At 45.3% G+C, this 18,459-nt stretch overlaps 1 protein-coding gene across 2 annotated transcripts in view; it reads left to right on the top strand.

Moving 5' to 3' along the window:
- Window positions 1-18,459, top strand: part of SCD1 (stomatal cytokinesis defective / SCD1 protein (SCD1)) — a 53,242-nt gene that overhangs the window by 26,086 nt on the left and 8,697 nt on the right. For both annotated transcript variants that reach the window (XM_078575932.1, XM_078575933.1), the window contains 8 exons: window positions 5,596-5,785; window positions 5,975-6,104; window positions 7,826-7,889; window positions 7,970-8,014; window positions 8,518-8,593; window positions 8,705-8,778; window positions 8,847-8,897; window positions 14,701-14,858. In XM_078575932.1, coding sequence (XP_078432058.1) covers window positions 5,596-5,785; window positions 5,975-6,104; window positions 7,826-7,889; window positions 7,970-8,014; window positions 8,518-8,593; window positions 8,705-8,778; window positions 8,847-8,897; window positions 14,701-14,858 — 788 coding nt within the window. The remainder of the gene's footprint in view (window positions 1-5,595; window positions 5,786-5,974; window positions 6,105-7,825; window positions 7,890-7,969; window positions 8,015-8,517; window positions 8,594-8,704; window positions 8,779-8,846; window positions 8,898-14,700; window positions 14,859-18,459) is intronic.

Here is an 18,459-nt window from a genome sequence, read left to right as displayed (position 1 = left end):
AGAGGTTCAAGAGCGTAGAAGATGGCAGATTGTGGTGGCAGAGGACAAAAAATTGGAGATGGATTGGAGACAGTGATTAAGACAATTATGGCTATAGGCAGGGGACGCAAACACGAGATTCTTCCATCTGGTGGCAAATGGCAGGAGACGCACAAATCAAATATTGAAAATAAAGGTGGGAGAGAGGGAATACATTGGCACACATGCAGTGGGACAAGCCATTGCAGACCATTACAGATCCTTCTCCAGAAAAGGAAAACATAGCAGATGGAAGTGGTGCGGCAAGGGGGTAAGGAGAGTGAGCTTTGAACATCAAGCGGAACGGATCTGACCATTTTCAGAAGAGGAGGTCAAGGCAGAAATTAAGGGGTTGAATGGGGAGGGAGCTTCGGGTCCAGATGGCATCCCAGTATTCTTTTATAGCCAGTTTTGGAATCTGGTCAGATCAGATGTGATGGCCACATTTGAGGATTTTAGAGAAGGACGGGGAAACATGGAGCAGATTAATAGATCACATATTTTCCTCCTGCCGAAAGGTCAAGGGGCGGAAAAAATTGAAGACTTTAGACCCACTTCGTTGTCGAATTCAATCTAATTGATTATAGCCAAGGTGCTAGCAAACAGGCTCAGAGCAAGGATTGGTGAACTGGTCAGCCCCGCTCAGTCAGTGAGGCTCGTCGTTCAGTCAGTGAGGCTAGAAAAAATCACGAACCAGCGACACCCAGTGAGGCTCGTCGTTGGGCACGGGCCCCATATGTCACTGTGGATACATTGAAACGGTGACAAACAAAGATCTTCAACAGATTTAAAACTTGATCGTCGGTGTTTGGCCAAGTGACAGGCCTCACAAAAAAGTCTATCATCCGAAAGATTACGAAACAACGACGGATAACTGTTTTTCAGCAGGTCAAAAGGAGGATGGCCCATCCGTTGGTGTAGCAACAGCATCCTTTCTTCCCCGGTGCCCTTCCTTTCCGCCACCCAGCACTTCCGTGGAGAGGCCTCGAGGAGGAGCAGCCCACCTTCTCGTCTAAAGGATGAAATCCTCCTCCCGGAAACCTTTTCACACAAGAAACAATCGTCACTGTCAAGGATGAATCTCCACTTGTGGTCATCTACTAGTTTCTGTAAAGATATTAGATTGGCCTTGAGATCTTTTACGTGCAGAACTTTCTGCAACGTCCCAAGGGGATCAACCGCTACATCGCCAATTCCCGTCACAGGCAATGACCCCACCCCTGCAGTCTGCACACGGTGAGGTCCCTCTGTCCGCACATACCCAGTGAACAGAGATCCTTCCGGTGTCATGTGGTCGGTTGCCCCTGTATCAGCAACCCATTCTGGAGGGGAAGGATTACCTGACTGAACAAGTGCTGCAGTGCTCAATTTCTGCTGGACCTCTTCGACTTCTGGACTTGGCACAGTCCCACCAGAGATCTGAGGTTGGGACGAGGACGAGGCAACCAAAGCTTTCTTCCCAGCGTTCTGATTTTTCCAGGCTAGTTTCCAACAATTCTCTTTGGTGTGCCGGCGCTTCTTACAGTAGCTGCAAACAAGAGCATCTCGGCTGTCCTCCCCATCATTCCCGGCCGACTGCTGTGGTCGTGCTGTCCAGTTGGCAGCGGAATTCCCCCGACTCTCGGGCTTCTTCGTGAGTAGCGCAGCGGAATTCTGAACCTGAGGTTCAGAGGTAACTCCAAGTCTGGGCTCGGCCTGCAGAATAGCTCCGATGGCCTCCTCTAGTGACGGCAGTTTTTCTCGAGGGAGGAGTTGGCTCCTCACGGACTCGTAGACTGAGTTCAGACCCATGAGGAATGTAAATATCCGCTGTTTCAGGATATATTGACGCTCCACTGATTGCGGATTCTGTGTTGGCCAGAGATGATCAATCTCCCTCCAAATCGCCTTCAGCCGGGAGGAGTATTGGCGGACGTTTTCTCCTCCTTGGCGCGCCGATGCCTCCAACACCTTGAGTTCGTAGATACGCCAGTCATGAGACTGTTCCGATGTATACCTCTGGATCTCATCCCAGAGTTCTCTTACCGTCTCGCAGTAGAGGAAGTCTCTCCTCATCTCAGGAGTCATAGATCTCAGCATCCAGCCCAAGATCTGAGACTCTTCCGCCTTCCATTTCTTGAAGTCAACGTCTGCTGGAGCTTTGGGGGGATCAATCAGATGGTCTCCCAGAAAACAGCCGTAGACAGTGAGCGTCACAATCTTCGACCATTCAAACATATTCCCCCCATCGAATTTGACCTCTGCTGGGGGGAATATTATAGCAGGCCTTCCAATATCAGATATTGATGGGCTAATTTCAGTAGCTCTGGCTGCAAATTCTCCAGAACTTCCTTGAACCGTCCCAGGGTTCCCTTGGGAGGTGCTTGCATCTCCAGGACTTGCCATCTTCAGTGTCAAAGCAGAGAAAACCTTACAACTTGTGAAAGGATGCTGGTTGGACCTTACTAGGGTTGAATCTCAGGCAACAAACACTCCTCAGAGGCCAATCCACTCCAGCTGCTTGCTGGAAATCGCTGACAGACCTTCTGTGGGTGAGATCTCAAGAAAACACCACTGCTCACACACCTCAGACTGTTGTAGATGCTGATCTACTCCACTGAAAGCTCTGATACCATGTTAAACAACCACTCTGAGAGAGAGAGAGAGAGTGTGTCCTGCAGGGAGGCTACACCAAGCAGGGAGAGCCTCAGCCCTAGGGGCGGAGCCTTTGGAGAGGAGGAAGAGGAAAAAAAAGAGAAATGCTCAAATTACTCTGCGGCTAGGGTTTGGGGGCTTTAAATAGCCCCCCTTTACATTCCCCCACGTGGGAGGATCTTAAGTGGCCTCCCACGTGGGAGGCTTTTAATAAGTGACCCCCACGTGTGAACCTCATTAATGAGGTCACACGTGTAAGGGAGTTTTCTCTCCCCCGCTGCAGTCTAAGGAGAAAACAGAGGAATAAAGGGGAAAGGGGCTTGCCTCCCGGTGGGCCACTTATAGTCCGTGGCCCACCTACACTTAGGCATAGAGTTAGAGAGAGAAAGAGAGAGGGAGAGAGAAATAGATGGAGATTTCAGACTCTTCAACAGTTTGTCTTGGGGAAAGGGGCTAGACGAGGTGTAGATGTTTCCCAGGTTGTGTAGAAGAAATGTGATTGATCGGAGGAGAGTTCAAACAGATGAGGTAGGGATTAATTGAGCACGAGCCGCCTGAAGTTGCGGTGAGGTAGAGACAATCATGCGGGATGGGGATCGCAAAGGGAGAGAGGCGACCTAGACATAGAGAGGAGAGACAAGTGACTTGCTTCATTCTTATTGGTTGCTCTGATCATATCGTTTTCCCCCCTTCAAAGACTAGCTTGTCCTCAAGTAGGTACTGAAACTCCTGGTGTGCCCTTTGTGATTCTTGGAAGGTACATAGGAAGCTCGCAATGATTTGCGACCATTCCGCCAGTGGCTCATGGTGGGTCAAGAGGTGACCGGCAGCAGGTCCCTAGGCAGCTTGTGGCACATCCACGAGCGACTCGCGGTGGGTCTGGGGTCGGCTTACATCAGGTTTGCCGGCTGCCTGCGCTCTGTTGCGTGGGCTGCTCGCAGCCAGTGTGCAGCTGGCTCGCAGCCGTCCCACGATGTTTGTGACAGGTACGCAGTCAGACAGTTGTCGACCTACAGTCAGTCTGAGGTTGACCCACCATCAACCTGAGGTTGATTTGTGGTCGAGCCATGTACCACCTGTTGTTGACTTGCAATTGGGCTGTGATCAACCCGTGGTCAATTCGAGGTTGACCCCCAGTCGGTCTAGGGTTGACCTGCAATGGCTTGGCGGCCGCTCCACTGGGTGGTAGCACATGCCCATGTTCCCTTGGCTAACCCTTTAGGGTTTCCAATGAGTTCTGTTGCAAACTCATTAGGGTTTCCGCCTCTGCTATGATAGTGGAGGAGCAGTCATAGCAGAGGCGGCGGCCATGGCAGAGGACGGCGGGTGACGGGGTCGTGAGGGTGGCCTTCAGCGAGTTTGTGGGCTGCTCGCTCTCAGGTGGTGGGTAGGTCGCAGCAGGTTTGCAGGAGTCTTGTGGTGGGTTTGGGGGCAGCTCATGACGGCATCCCGGCTGCTCATGGTGGGTCTGCGGGCATGTCCGTTTCCAACAGATGCGTAAGGAGGTGCAGCAGCGGTGGTGGGACAGGGGGCGTGGAAGGAGGCACACAGAGGCTCCCAGGTGGGCTGTGAACAGGACAGGGGGTGGTGGAAGGAGGCACACAGAGGCTCCCAGTTGGGCTGTGGACAGGACAGGGGAGTAAGGCCCAGCATGGGCCCCACAGTTGGGCTGTGGCAATGGACACGGACAGGATCATGACTTGTGTCGCTGTGGGCTGCGATTGGGTTGTTTTTGTTGGGCCGGGCACAAGGGCCTATTTGTCGATGCCAGGCAGATCAGCTTGGCCTGTCCTGTAATGTGCAGTCGCCTGTCTTAGGGTTGACGACCTCTGTCCTGTAGGCGAGTGCAGTCAGCAGCTGGGAAAGCTGGCAGGGCAGTGTAGTGGCCATGCAGGTGGTCACGATGACATCTGCAATAGCAAGAGACATGGCAGGTTTGCCAGCAGAGACACACAGTCACCTGAGGAGGTCTGCTGCATTGGCCCTGGTCCTTGCCGTGGGCTCCGAAGGTTGCACTGTCGGAGGCACTTGCAGCTGCAGTGTGGTTGACTTCAACAGCTGTGACAACAGTGGGGGGTGCTGGGTGGGGTGGTGGCCAAAGTCTGCTTCACTTAGGGTTCGCAAGGGGCCTGGTAGGGGTTCTGTCCTGAAGGCAATGCAGCAGGTTGTTGGGGCAGCGACAGGAGGCCCTGCTTGTCTTTGTTGGAGGCTGAAGAGGGCATGATCAGATCTGGGAAGGCCGTGGCCTGCGCAGATCAGGAAGGATGTGCCATAACGGCAGCAGGCAGAGGCATCCCGGCGAGGGGCGGCATCAGCCGAGGGGTGCTGCTGCTGGTGAAGGAACGCCATGTCTCTCATCTGCTCAGTGTGGAGAGAGGACATGCTTGCTCCATGACATGGCAATGACCTTTGCCAATGTCACGTCCATGGTGGCGGCAGAAAGGCATGTGGGTGGCCCTGATACCAATGATAAGAACCTTGATGTAGTCTCATATGGGGGAAGGGGGCTACATGAGTGTAGGTGTTCCCGAGGTTGGGGAATGTCTTCCAACAGTTCTTTTTGCTTAGCACTTCTCCTGTCTATTTTGTAACATTTGATCCATATTGGACTCATTTTCTATGATGATTTTTAGTTTGGTTTCAAATAATACCCTCTAGTTCCATGGAGATGATCAAAATCTTATAATTACAATTGAATCTATTTCCCATTGAAACAGTAAAAAAAAAGTATGATGATAAAAATCTCTTTTATGCATTTTAAGTCTATTTATACAAATTTAGTTTCTTCAATTGCATGCTGCCGCAAGTCAAACATATTATATACAATGCACCAGTTGCTTTCTAAAAGTCAATATTATAATTTCTGGAGGATCTTTTTGCATTTGGTGGTCTTGAAGTATGTTGCTGTTAAATTTAATTTGTGGTTCTTTTTGCTCGTGCCAGCTGTCACAATTTCTAGATTCTCTGGGTTTCTCCTATTATGTGGAGAGAGTGGCGGCATCAGATGGTACTTTCAATCTTCTTCACAAGTTACAAGATGCAATAGGACGAGGTCAAAGCTATGACATTGTTCCTCCTTCGACGGGAGAGCTAGAAGTGATAACTATATCTGACCCAGCTGTTTGCTCAAAAGGTATTAAGCTCTTGCTTTGGTATTTGAATTAGTTTTGGGACAAACATGTAGCAGTGTTTGAAAGAAAAATATTTCTCTTTGTTCGTGTTTCTTGTACTGTGGTCTAGTAAAAAGGTCTGACAAATTTATATGATCTAGGCAATAGTATACATAGGCAATACACTTATAATTTCTTTGTTTGTTCATCAGGATCTGGTGGAAAGTATAGCTATGAGTGCTTTCCTTCAAATGTGAGGACAGAAGAACAAGAAGAACAACGTAGAATAATCCTGGAAACAGTAAAGAGGAACATAGATGGGTCAGGAAAACATGGTCCCAGGTATTTCTGTTAGAAAATAGTTCATACACTGATGTCATCATTATTGGGACTTTTGATTTCAGTCACAGTTTTTTCTTTTCCATACTATTCTCCACATCCACTCTCTGAATTATGAAGAAGCTTATTATAAATTTTCCCTGATTGAAAATGCTATAAATTTGGTTTGTCTTATTGTATGCATGTTTTAATTAGAACTTCTCAAGGAAAAATGTATATTTGCAACTGTATTCTGATACATTCAGGATACCTTGTTCATTTGTTCCAAATCTGGACAATTTCATTCATAACTTCTAGTGTTGTTGATAATCATTTTTCTGTTTCGAATTAATAGACTTTCATTTAGTGATAGACTTGAAATGTGAAGAACTCTAGATTTGGAAGAAGGCAGAAACTCCACAACAAGGAAAGAAGCTTTACCTCAAGTCAATACTGAATTTCGGTATTGGTTAAGTAATTGTAGTAAGAAGAAGAGAAAGCCTTAATGAGCCGCTGTGTAGGGAGCAGAAAGAAAAACATGGAAGTAAAATTAAGTGTAGGCAAATATTCTTGGTGCTGAGTGGACATTACACATGCCCAGCTTGCTAGAAAGCTCTTGAAACCGCGACCTCAATAAACCTTTGGTGAAGATATCAGCTCGCTGTTGAGTTGAGAGGACACATAAGGTGAAGAATCGTGCATTGTCTAGTTTATCTTTGATGAAGTGACAGTCCAGCTCTACATGTTTAGTGCAATCATGTTTCACCTGGTCGTAGGCAATTGGAGTAACAAATTTTGTCGCCACTAAAAAAGGTGGAGTGGCAAATCACAGGAAGAATTCAGCTCGGCAAGAAGTTTTCTGAGCCCTAACCCTTCACAGTTGCCCTGAGGAAGATCCCTAAATTCAGCATCAGCACTAGAGTGAGAAGCAATATCTTGCATCTTAGTGCGTTAATAAAGGGGCAAAACAAACATAAAGGTGGTCAATTGAAGATTAACACAGCAGCTGTCTTAATCAACACCAGTATAAATATCCAGGTGCTACCCTCTTTATCTTTTGAGTACCAAACCAAGTCTAATGGTTGAAGGTAGGATGGGATGGAGCCTACGCTCGGTTTCAGATCCTGCGTGTGGGGAAAAAAGACCGTATGAGGGAAGAAGCTGGTGCTTGGGGGCAAAGCTAGCACATGGGAGGGAATTAGTGAGGGGTGGCAAAGGTTGATGGGTTGGTGAGCTCAGAACTAAAGCCAAAGGTAAAAGGAGCCAGAGGCAGATCCAATGAAGAAACTCCAAGTGCAAGAGGTTATCAATCCAGGGTGCTCTGATGCTATGGAGAACTCTGGATTTAGACAAAGATGGAGACTGCACGAAATAGGAAGAGGCTTAACCTCAACTCTATATTGATTCAGGGTCAGCTAGAAAGTATTTATGGAGAGATGGAGAGAGAGTCTTTATAGGCATATCTATAAGGCCACTATACAGAGAGAAGACAGAACAATATGGAGATAAGACAAATACATTCAACAAACAGTAGATATTTTACTATATCACATGTATGCTGAGGCATTTAACACAACTTGATGACAATACATATTAGATGCATTTCGCCATGAACACATCGGCATCACCATATGTTATATACTTCTTCTATGTGAAATTAAGGTTTCATGCATGATACAAGAGAGGTGTCTTTATATTTTACATTTCTGGTTAATCTTTGATCACCTTGCTTTATTGGCATCCAGCTTACCTTCTCTACTTCTGGGAGTAGATCAAACGGCAGAGAGTCTCAGCCCAAGGGAAAGAGCGGTTAGTCTTACTTGGTACAAAGTTTTCAATAAAATTTTCATGTGTTTGTCTGCCTAATTAATTGCGGTTTTGGTTGGCAGGCTGAGAGGGACAGAATGGTTCTAGATATCCAAGTAAAGCTGCAGGTAAACCTTGAAACAATAAAGATAAAATTTTGGGTCTAATTTTTTACACTTTCACTATTTTTAAAAACAAAGAAAAGCGTAAATGATTTTTTTTTGTCATTAGTATAGCATTCTTATGCTAATGTCCTTTCTGACAATTCTTGGTTGACGGTGTAAATAGCATATCTCCATGAAACTACATAATCTAAGGGCTCTGAGATTTCTTCTTGACTAGAAATACATTTCTATTATATACTTACTACCATCACAGTTGGTGTTCTCATTTCCAAAATTGAGGAGATCTGAACTAAGTACTTTTATCCTACTTAATGCTCACAACGTTAATGATATTTTTTCAAAAGTCACTATTAGACAATTCGGTTCTCTTGTTTCCTTTTTATCTCCGTCTACCTATCCTTAACTTGTTCAAAAGTTAGATATAATGTGTTTCTTTTTTGCGTAAATTCCTTTTAAATTTTTTCTTAAAAAAATAAAATATTTTAAAATGCATTTTTTGATTATAGGGGTTATGGATCCGCCTTTTGAAACTTGGTGCAACTGAAGACCCGCTTTCGTCTTTTGAGTATGGCACAATACTTGGTATGGGTCAAATTTTGTTGTCCAAAACACTTTGTGTGATCCTCTATCTTCATTATAGCTTCCTGGCTTCTGCGTATATAAGTCACATTATGTGCTAATTTTGTGAATCAGCTTTAATTGAGATGGATGCTGAAGGAATTGGAGGAAGTGGATTCGTTGAGTGCATCAGGGAGCATATTAACTCGGTTAATACAGCTTTATCTAGCTTAAAATTATGTGTTTTTACTGCTTGTTTACTTGATGTTTTTCTTAGGGTTGGCAATGCCGCTTAACGGAGGAGCAATTTATTGCTGTCCGAGAACTTGTAAGTCTCCTGACTTTTTTACTGTTCAATTTTTTTTATTCTCTACAGTTTAAAATATTAAGTGGATATTAACGAGAGTATTTTGTGGATTTTGCTCTTTTCCCCATTTTTTGCACTGATGGCATCTCTCTGAACATGTGTGAATGCTTTCAGAAGCTGCTACTATCAGTATAAATTATTTCTGCAAGCCCTAAAAATGGTGGCCCTGGAGTTTAGGAAACTTTAGTTCTTCAAAATGATTGTATTCCTATTAGTTGAGATAGTTTGATAAAATACAAGTTACCTAATTTATATCGAAGACGAACACATTGCTTCCCTTCACAGATCTCTTCTTATAATGTATACCTTTAGCATATCAGCTGAGAGAGATAGGAGACAGGGCGATGGGACCAGCCCACAGCCATTGGAGCACAGATTGACTAGTACACTTTCACATAAAGATCTGGTATTATACCAGAGAATGAAATTTTAACCCTCATTGCAATCATGGAGGTTGAGCAAAGGATAGAGAAAAAATGTGCCAATGCCATATAGCTGTTGATGGCATGGCAGCACCTACTTATGTGGCAATGATCTCTGCCATCCTGCTGCTTGTTGATTTGGCCCACTTGATGGCATCGCCTGCTTGCTGATGTGGCCCACTTAAGTAGCTTCTCCAGTGAAACAGTTCTTGATGATGTGGCCCATGTGGACCATCCTCTGGTGATGCAGCTTTTTGCTGATTTAGCGCTCCTGTGACACTGATTTGGAGCTCTGTGGTGCTCTCCCTGCTGTCATACCTGAAGTCACCGACACAGTCCTCACCGCGGTCTTTGCACCGACAACCCATATCTAATGCCACAATTTCGTATCTTCCTTCGCTGGCTGTCACCAGCCATCACCAGCTCACTGGCTGTTCTGGCTGCCTTCTGTGATTGCATTGGCGCTATGGATGGGAAGTTGGATTTCAACATCTAATGAACGCTGTTCGGCCAATGAACGAACAGATGTAAAATCTGGTTTTTGTTCGTGTTCAGTTCGTCGCAAATGATAGCGAACAGCTGTTCGGTGAATGGCTCTCTCTCTAATGGAGATCAGGATCAGTAGGCTGCTGCAGAGCAGATAAATCCTTTCGAAACATGAATACAACAGTAAAAAAACCTCGAAAATGGGAAAGAAGGTAGAGATATCTCAATATGAGAATTCATAGTGCATGAACTGGAAGGCTTCAAGGCTTTCTCCATGGGCACTTGTACGTGCCTTTGAGATTCTTCATCTAAGCATAGCAGGGGCAAAGCCTGCGCATCTCGATGCCAGTCCCCAGCAGCACGCAGCCTCGATGCCCACAGCACACGTTGCACATTCTGAGGCACATCTTTGGCTTGCATGACTACCGGCATCAGACGGCCCAGGCACCACAACTTTGGATCCAGGCTGCCACTGGCAATTGGTTGGCCACTAGGCAACCTCAGATTATATGAAGAAAAAATTTGAAAAAAACTCTACTTTAGCTGAAGCCATGGTAGTGTACCTCTCTTGCTAATCCTTATTTCTGTTGTATCACTGAATTGGGTCTCATAGTTTCCGGATGAAATTTCTACCTCATGTTCAAGAACAGTTCCTCTGTTCATGAACAGTGTTTGTTTCTACTTTTTTCAGTTCATGAACAGTGTTTGTGTTCGTTCGCAAACTGAAAAAACATTTTTTCCCATCCCCATCATACTCTATGCATTTTGGACTAATGCAAGGTCATATCTGGTGTTACCAGCTGTGACTAGCCATCACCTGATGTCAATGGTAGTCACGGGCACCTTTTGCAATATGTTCGGTGCCATGCACGCTGACCTTGTGCACTCTATGGCATCCCTGGCACCCTTTTAACATCACCAGCACCCTCCACATCATCACGGGTGCCCGCTGCACCATTGGGGACTGGCGGAGAGACTGAAGGAGAACGATGGAGGATGTAAAGACCATCTCGCTCCTTAGCTAGTGTTGTCGTCTGCCCGACACCTTATCACGATATAAATAGGTATTAGGTGTGATGGATAAATCCTGACCCAAGGTGACGAAATAAAAGGAGGTAACAGTACGACGTGGAACCTGAGGGCCATGAGTGAAAGAAAGGTGAGAGGAGAAATGGATATACATTACAATGGCGACAATGAGGTGGTCACCAGATGCAGTACTAACGTTTTGAGAACTAAGAAAAGGGGTTTAGGTGAGAAAACATAGGGATTCATAGGTCATGTGGATCGTGGCACCTGAGCCAACGATCCATTGTGTTCATGAAGACAAGTGAGATGAAGGGGCAAGATTTTTACCTCCAAGTTTTCCCAATAGATGAGCTGGCTGCGCAGAGACTCGTACCTGGCATTCAATCCCTTGAAGAATTTGAACACCGGAGTTGGAAGGACGTACCCATGATTAATCGAGTGGGGATCAGGGGGCATGTGGTGATCAAACTCAGCACATAGAGAGTCAATTCGATGCCATAGATCACAGACCTTGGACCAAATTCGTTGAGCGAGTCACAAAAGTCATAGATAATGGCCAAATTATTCCTCTTTGTTAATGATTCTTTAGCAGCATCCCATATCTCCTTTCCAGAGTTGAGAGATAAAAATTCAGCAGTAGAGGATGGGATGACATGGAACCAGCAGTAGACAATATTCTCAACCTTAAGCAAATGATCATAATGTAAGCAATGGGAAGTGACGGCTCTTCCAAACGATGCTTCCTAAGTTTAATTTCAAGGTAATATGAACATACTGGTGCCATTGAAGAAGGTCCAATCTCGTAAAACAAAATTAAGGAGGTATGTGAGGCAGAGGATAGAGCCAGTGACTCAATTCTGGTGTTGAGAGAGTGGCGGCACAGTGACAAATTGAAAGTGGATTTAGTGGAGTCGTCGATAACCATGATATAGCCGTGCAGGAGATCATGGATCATTAACTGCAAGATCTGATGGCAAAGTTGCACGGTGAATGCCAGAGGAGCCTAAAGAGAGACAGTGCAGGCAAAGCTGGAACAAACATTGGCGGAGGGGTCTCAAGTGATCATAGACCGAAATGGAGGCATGAGCTAAGGCAGAGCAGAGCAAGTGTCAGCAGTCTCCGTTAGAATGGATCAGAGATTAAATATGGAGGAAAACTCCAAGATGTGACTGTGATACTGTGAAGGAACCCAGAATGAAAATAGGTCCAACCTTCATAAATTTGGTTTAGGGTTCGGATATGTTCTTTTCAAAGAAGTACAAAAGAAGGCACAAGGAGCAAGCCAGTTAACGGCCCGTTGACTGCACGACCTGACCAAGGGGGGCCAAGCCCCTATAAATAAGAGAAGAGTGTCGAGCAATGTACCTTGAATTCAATCTTCTCTCTTCTAGCACAATGGCACTCTAGGGAAGAGAGGAGAACACGAGATTCAAAATGAAAGAAGCGTAACAAACTTTTCTGACAGGGTTTCCTTGGCTTATATACATGCCAAGTTGTACATCCCACATGGGCTAATAATAGAAGGCCCAATACAAGAAAGTATCCAGAAATAAAAAGAATAAAAGAAAAAAAGGAAAAGAATAAAAGAGTAATCTTCCGGCTGACAAAGAGCTAATGGGGAAAAGGTATTGGGCTTTTTCTTGAAATCAGAGGCTGATGGTTGACTGTCAAAGGAGCTGGAGCAGCAGGAGCCGGTCTGCTGATTTGGAGGAAAGGAGTTCGTCACGGAGGGAGAGAGAGAGCCATCTCGATGATCTTTCATCCTATTCTTCTCATCTTATTCTTTCCTTGTCTTGAATCCAGACAGACATTGTGGATTTCTTGGATCACTCTTGAGTCACAAATTGAGAAGTAATTCATTGATACTACCTTGTTGTATCAGGTTCATGACAAGTTGTTTATAGTGGGGGGAGAGAGAATTCGAAATGGGTCTATGTTAATGAGCTCTTACTTAAAGATATAAAAGAGAACAAGATAGAGGCACATTCAACACAAACCCTTATGCTCCTTCTGACACCTAATAGACATGGCCCCACCACTTGATGGGGCTTCACTCCCTCCTAGGAGTAATAGTGCAGCTTGTACCTGAGGTTAAGTGATGTAGCCCAGAAGCCCATTTTCTGAGGCCCATTAGGAACTTGTGGCCCAAGAAGGAGATTCTTCTAGAACTGACAGGATCTGCAGAAAATTACCTAGAGCCCCTCAAAATCCATTGACAGGATTTTCTCTGACATGATTTTTTCTGACAAGATTTTCTTTGACAGAATCCTCTTATAGATTCTTCTTCTGCCAGGATCTCTGCACTAACTAGTCAGAGCTGCATATCTTCTGTTTTGTCCCATCAGGATCTTCTTGAGCCACACAAATATCTCCTGACAGCTTCTACATGCCCCAGAATCTGCAGGATATGTCTGATCAGTCTTGTCAGGCTGCTTATCCTCTGTTTTAGCTTGTCAGAATTGTTTTTCTCAATGTTTTGACCTGTCATTTCATGGGTACAGTCACTATGGACGACCCCACACTTGTTGCGGTCTATATAAGGCCCCCATGTACCCCTGAATGAGCATCATTGAACTCTATTGTCTGGTTGAAACCGTTGTTTCTCCCCTCTGAGTGTTCTCTTTGCTAGAGAGTGCTTAGCTGCTTGTGGATTCAAGCAAACCCCTTGTATAATCAAGGGTTGGAGAAGCTAGTTCTGTGGATTTAGGACTTGGCTCCTTCAAGTAGAGCAAGGCTTGTGGATTCAAGTCCTGTTCATACACCGTTCGTGTACTAGGGCTGGGTCATTAAGCCAGCCAAAGACTTGGCATCTATTACATCACTATAATGCTGGGCAGGATGCTGTGGCTCTTCATACAACTTATTTCCATCTTGATCTGGACTGGTTCTTCCTTGTTGCTCTGCTACTGAATCTCTAATTCCTCATCCTGATCTTACATTGGCAATCACTCATAATGCCCAACTGCCTCTGGTATTTGGTCCATCCTAACGGACCATGGCAAAAACAATCCTTGGTGCTTCATCTTTCCATTGTGATACTCATGACCTCAGGAAATGCAACAAGCTTGGAAAACCAATAGAATAAATTTATGTTTTTTCCCAAAAGTACAAATCAAAGATACTCATATGCTCGGTACAAATTACTTAATATTGGGCTTTATATAGTTGCATGATGGTCACTGACTGGACGCAAGCGGTCAATGGTCAGGTAGAGTTGAAATGGTGGCACGTCCTATTGAAGGATGTCTTGAAGCATGTGGTGTCCCAATGGGCTACTGGAGGAGGCCAGCATTGGAGCCTTTGATCAAGCATTTGAAACACTCCAGCACGTAATATCCTCCAGGCTTGTATCTGGCGACCCCAGTGTTGTGATAGTGGGGGCTGAGGGGCTCAAAGGAGCCACAATGGGCCGTATGCTTGCATAGGAATGAGGTGCTGTTCAGGGGAAGGACGGCTTCTACCTATGGGGCTATCCATGAGTTGGAGGGAGTTAAGGCACCTTGGTTTCCTCGGGTCGTGGATGGAGAGAGGAGGGTTTGAACATGTTTGGATTGATCAAGATTGGCTCGTAAGGTTTTACTGGGAGGGTCACTGACTCATCAGATGATCGTCCCTTTTAATGTCTAAAACAATATTTTGTTTAGAATATTGTCGCTATTTACTCATTCTTAGTCGATATGTAGGCAATACTATACTCAATAATCCATATATATTTGGTTATCTAATTTCGAAAGGATTTTTAAAGTTATTTATTTTTCCATTATTTCTTGACTTGTTGTGAATCAAAATCGTAACTTTATGACACTGATTGGACTCTATGCTTGCAGCTCAAAACTGCGGTAAGCCGTGCAGCAGCCCGAAATGACTTGGCAACAATACGGGATGCACTTGAGGTTTCAGCTGAAATGTACAAAAAAGATGCAAATAACGTGACAGATTATGTACAGCGTCAGCTTATTAGTCTCCCCATATGGGATGACTCACAGTGAGTCACTTAAAATACTTTCAGATTTTTTGTGTCATCGGATTCTTTATTTTAATAAATGAATTTTTTTGTTAACTTCCTATGGACAGTTTAAAAAATGTCAAATCATGGTATGTGTTCCACATCTTCCATAAAATTTCAGCTTCAAAGGAGAAAATTGGAGATCATTGTGTTAATCTGTAAATTTTGATGACCTGGACAAGAGGCTTGTGGATCGAAACCATATGCTTGATCTATTGAAGACACTCTTAGATCAATCCCATGTCGACATGATTGCCACAACCCCCCTCACCGAGTAGTAGACCTTCTGTTGCCCTCCATGCAAGGAGGGAGGAGTGGTGCAGCGGTGAAGGAAAATGAGAAATCTAGGGAGAAAGGACAGTTTTAGTTGGCAAGGATCGTAACAAAATTCCAGGTATTACTAACTTTTGGTTGGTGTATATTTTGATGTGACATTAATGGCTTGAGACAAAACCCAAGGACCGGAGTGGATGAGACTCAGGATCAAAAGCATTTTTGGCACTCCTTGTGGCGGCGTCTCTCTAGGAAATGGGGCTAGCTGATTGTGTGTTTACTAGAAGGAGGGGGGGGGAAGGTTGGGGGCCTTCTCCATATTATCATAGTGTGATTTTATAGTGGTTGCCTCCTCCACCACTATAAAATCGTACTATGATAATATGGCAGTCACAAGAGAGATACCATCAGTTCACAAATGCTCGACAGATGGTCCTGGGAAGGGTTCGACAAAGGCAAATTAAGCTAACAAAATTGGCGGTCTATGCAGCCACCTCAAGGTGTTTAGATAACAAATCAGGGAGGTGTAAAATACAAGATCTGGTTTCTTAGTCGCAATCAAGGTTCTAGATGATCTAGAAGATAGCAGAATCCTATCGTACGAAGAGTAAAATGAGTGACATTGACACACAAAGACAATAGAAAAAGAAGATAAGATGGTGATGGACTGCGGTGCTAACACAAGGTTCTTTCATCTTATGACAAACCGTCGGAGAACGAACTATATACTAAGGGTTCAGGGCCAAAGTCAAGCGCATGTGGGAGCCCAAGTAGTTGGTAGAGTGTTGATGGATCATTTTAATGACTTCTCATGGAGAGGGGCTAGACATAATTGGAGGTGGAGCGGAAGGGGAGCAACTAAATCGAGGCCAACCTGACATGAATAACTGATGTGCCCTTCTCAGAGGAAGAGATTCGTGAGGCAGAGGAGAAGAGCACTTCTCCGAAGGGGATGGGGCACCTTCTTCTTTGGAGAAGAGCAGTGAGATAATCTTTGGCTTGAAGATAGAAGAGCAGGAATTTCCGGAAGTGGCAAACAATTGCCAGAGGAAGGTTGCTGCTTTGAAGAGAATGGGGAAGAGAACGACAACCAAGGAGCAGTGGCGAGAACAGAGGGTAGGTGTTACTCATAACTGGCATCCTGCTCCCTCCAAGACATTGAAGCAATCTCGCTAATAGGCCTTTAGGCCTCGGTGGGCTGGGCTTGGCCTCTAACTCAATGAAACTCATAGAGCCTGCGGTGAATCATTTCAAATTAGAGCTTTCCAACAATCGGTGATGGGTCTGTAAGCCCTCATGCGTTGGCAGAACTGTCAGACATCAAAGCCACTTGGGAACTGGCGTTGATTTCCAGCTCGAAGGCAATGGTAGGCCATATTTACAAGAAGTGTCAGCCCGTAATGCCCCCATGAAGATAATGGCCCTTTCAGATTCAAACGAGATCCATAAATAGAAGGGTGGATATCCTGTCTTGGTGGTTAAACTGGCATCATGAGTTCTTCCCTCCCATGAATATGTACCTTTCTCTATTCCTCTCCCTCTCTAACTCTTCTCCCTAAATTAGACATATGTTAGAATACCACAATTAGTTAAACCAAAACAATGTAGATCTCTGAAGATTTGGATTCTGAAATGCGTCCAATGGTAGAAACTTCCGAGTAAAATCTCACATAATAACGGACATGAAACAAGAAGAGAATATATTGGGAGTGATAGAGGAGGAACAAATCAATTTTATCTGGTGAAGTAGAGGGAAGCAGCATCAGCTACTCTCTCCGAGATTTGGCAGCAGGATCTCCCACACAGGCTCTGACAACCTTTCTTGCAAGATGATTCCAAAGATGTCTCCTCCATAATGCGCATGTATATTTATAGCTGCAGCCATTCCAGCCTTTCTGAGTTTAGAATCCGACCTGCAAGTTCGCTTGAAAGACACCACTCCTACGCCTCTGCTTGATATGATAATTCCTAGACGGGACTTTATCAATGTATATACCTTGAAATGTGTCTACCCAGTGTTCTGGGAAATTGCGATCCCACAATTACCTTTCCTCCCTTTCTCCCGGTTTTTGCAATACCCACTTTGTGGGACCCTCTGTTTCATCCTCTACTAATTGTCATCCTCTCTTGCATGTTATAATAGAGATGCCAATTTGTAGATTATTTAACTATTTTGAAAGCAGTAAACTTGCCATTAATACACCCTTTGTTGTATCTGTTGACATTATTGTCTCCTTTCCTTTTCTTTTCTTCTTTCTATTATTAGCTCCTTTCTATTATTAGCCCATTAAGGGCCCTTTCTATTATTAGCCCATTAGGGCTCCCTATAAAACCCCTTGTAATCTCTTTGTTTGAGTATCAAGAATTGTTCTTTCTTCTTGTCTTCATGGTATCAGAGCCCTAACCCTAACCCTAATCCGGGTTCCTGGGCTCGACCGTAGCTCCGATCTCTGGCGTTTCTACATTCGCCACGATCTTGAGCTCCTTCTCCTTCCGGTTGGCTACTTGCTCCTGGCGGCGCAGCTTCTTTCCGGCCACATTTCCGACTTCCCGCACCGCGCTCCCTCCTCGGCTGTGCTTCTCTCTCGGCAGCGCACGCTTCCCTCTCGACCGCGCGCTCTCCTCTCGGTCGCGGCCGCGCTCCCTCCTCGACTCTTCAGCCGCGCACGCAACCAATAGCCGCGGGCGTTCCTGCAGCCGTGTGCTCCTCGTGCGACACTTCATTCTGTGATCAAGATGACGGAGCCTGTATCGGTTTCCGGTGTGACGCCAGCATCGACGCCACCCAGTGTGGGTCAAACGTCAAATGATTCGGAGGCACTTCTTGAGTCGGGGAATTGGTCGGCTTCACCTGGACCGTTTTCTCTGCCTCGGATGCCTCCAGATGGGATGTTCACCGGCTCTAACCTTCTTCAGTGGCAGCAATATGTCCAGATTACTCTCAAGGGACGACTGATGCGTCATTTACTTGAAGAAGGGCCTTCCAAGATAGACTCCAAGTACTATGACTGGCTAGACGTTGAAGGGGTGGTCCATCGATGGCTTTTGGATAGTATTTCACCGAATATCAAGGGTGAATTTCTGTCTCTTGAGTCTGCCCGGGCCGTGTGGGAAGCGGCCCTTGACAGCCACTCCAAGAAAAATAATATTGCCACACTGTATGAGCTAGTGCATCGGGCCGCCAATCTGCGTCAAGGAGACAGGACGATCATAGAGTACAGCACAGAACTCATTTCTCTGTGGAATGAGATTGATCACTACATGCCTCCGGACCCTCACTCGGTGGATCGCAAGTACACTCTTCAAC

This window comes from Wolffia australiana, chromosome 5 (assembly GCF_029677425.1).
Source record: "Wolffia australiana isolate 7733 chromosome 5, ASM2967742v1".
NCBI classification, from domain to species: domain Eukaryota; kingdom Viridiplantae; phylum Streptophyta; class Magnoliopsida; order Alismatales; family Araceae; genus Wolffia; species Wolffia australiana.
This window is presented reverse-complemented; position numbering and strand designations above follow the sequence as displayed.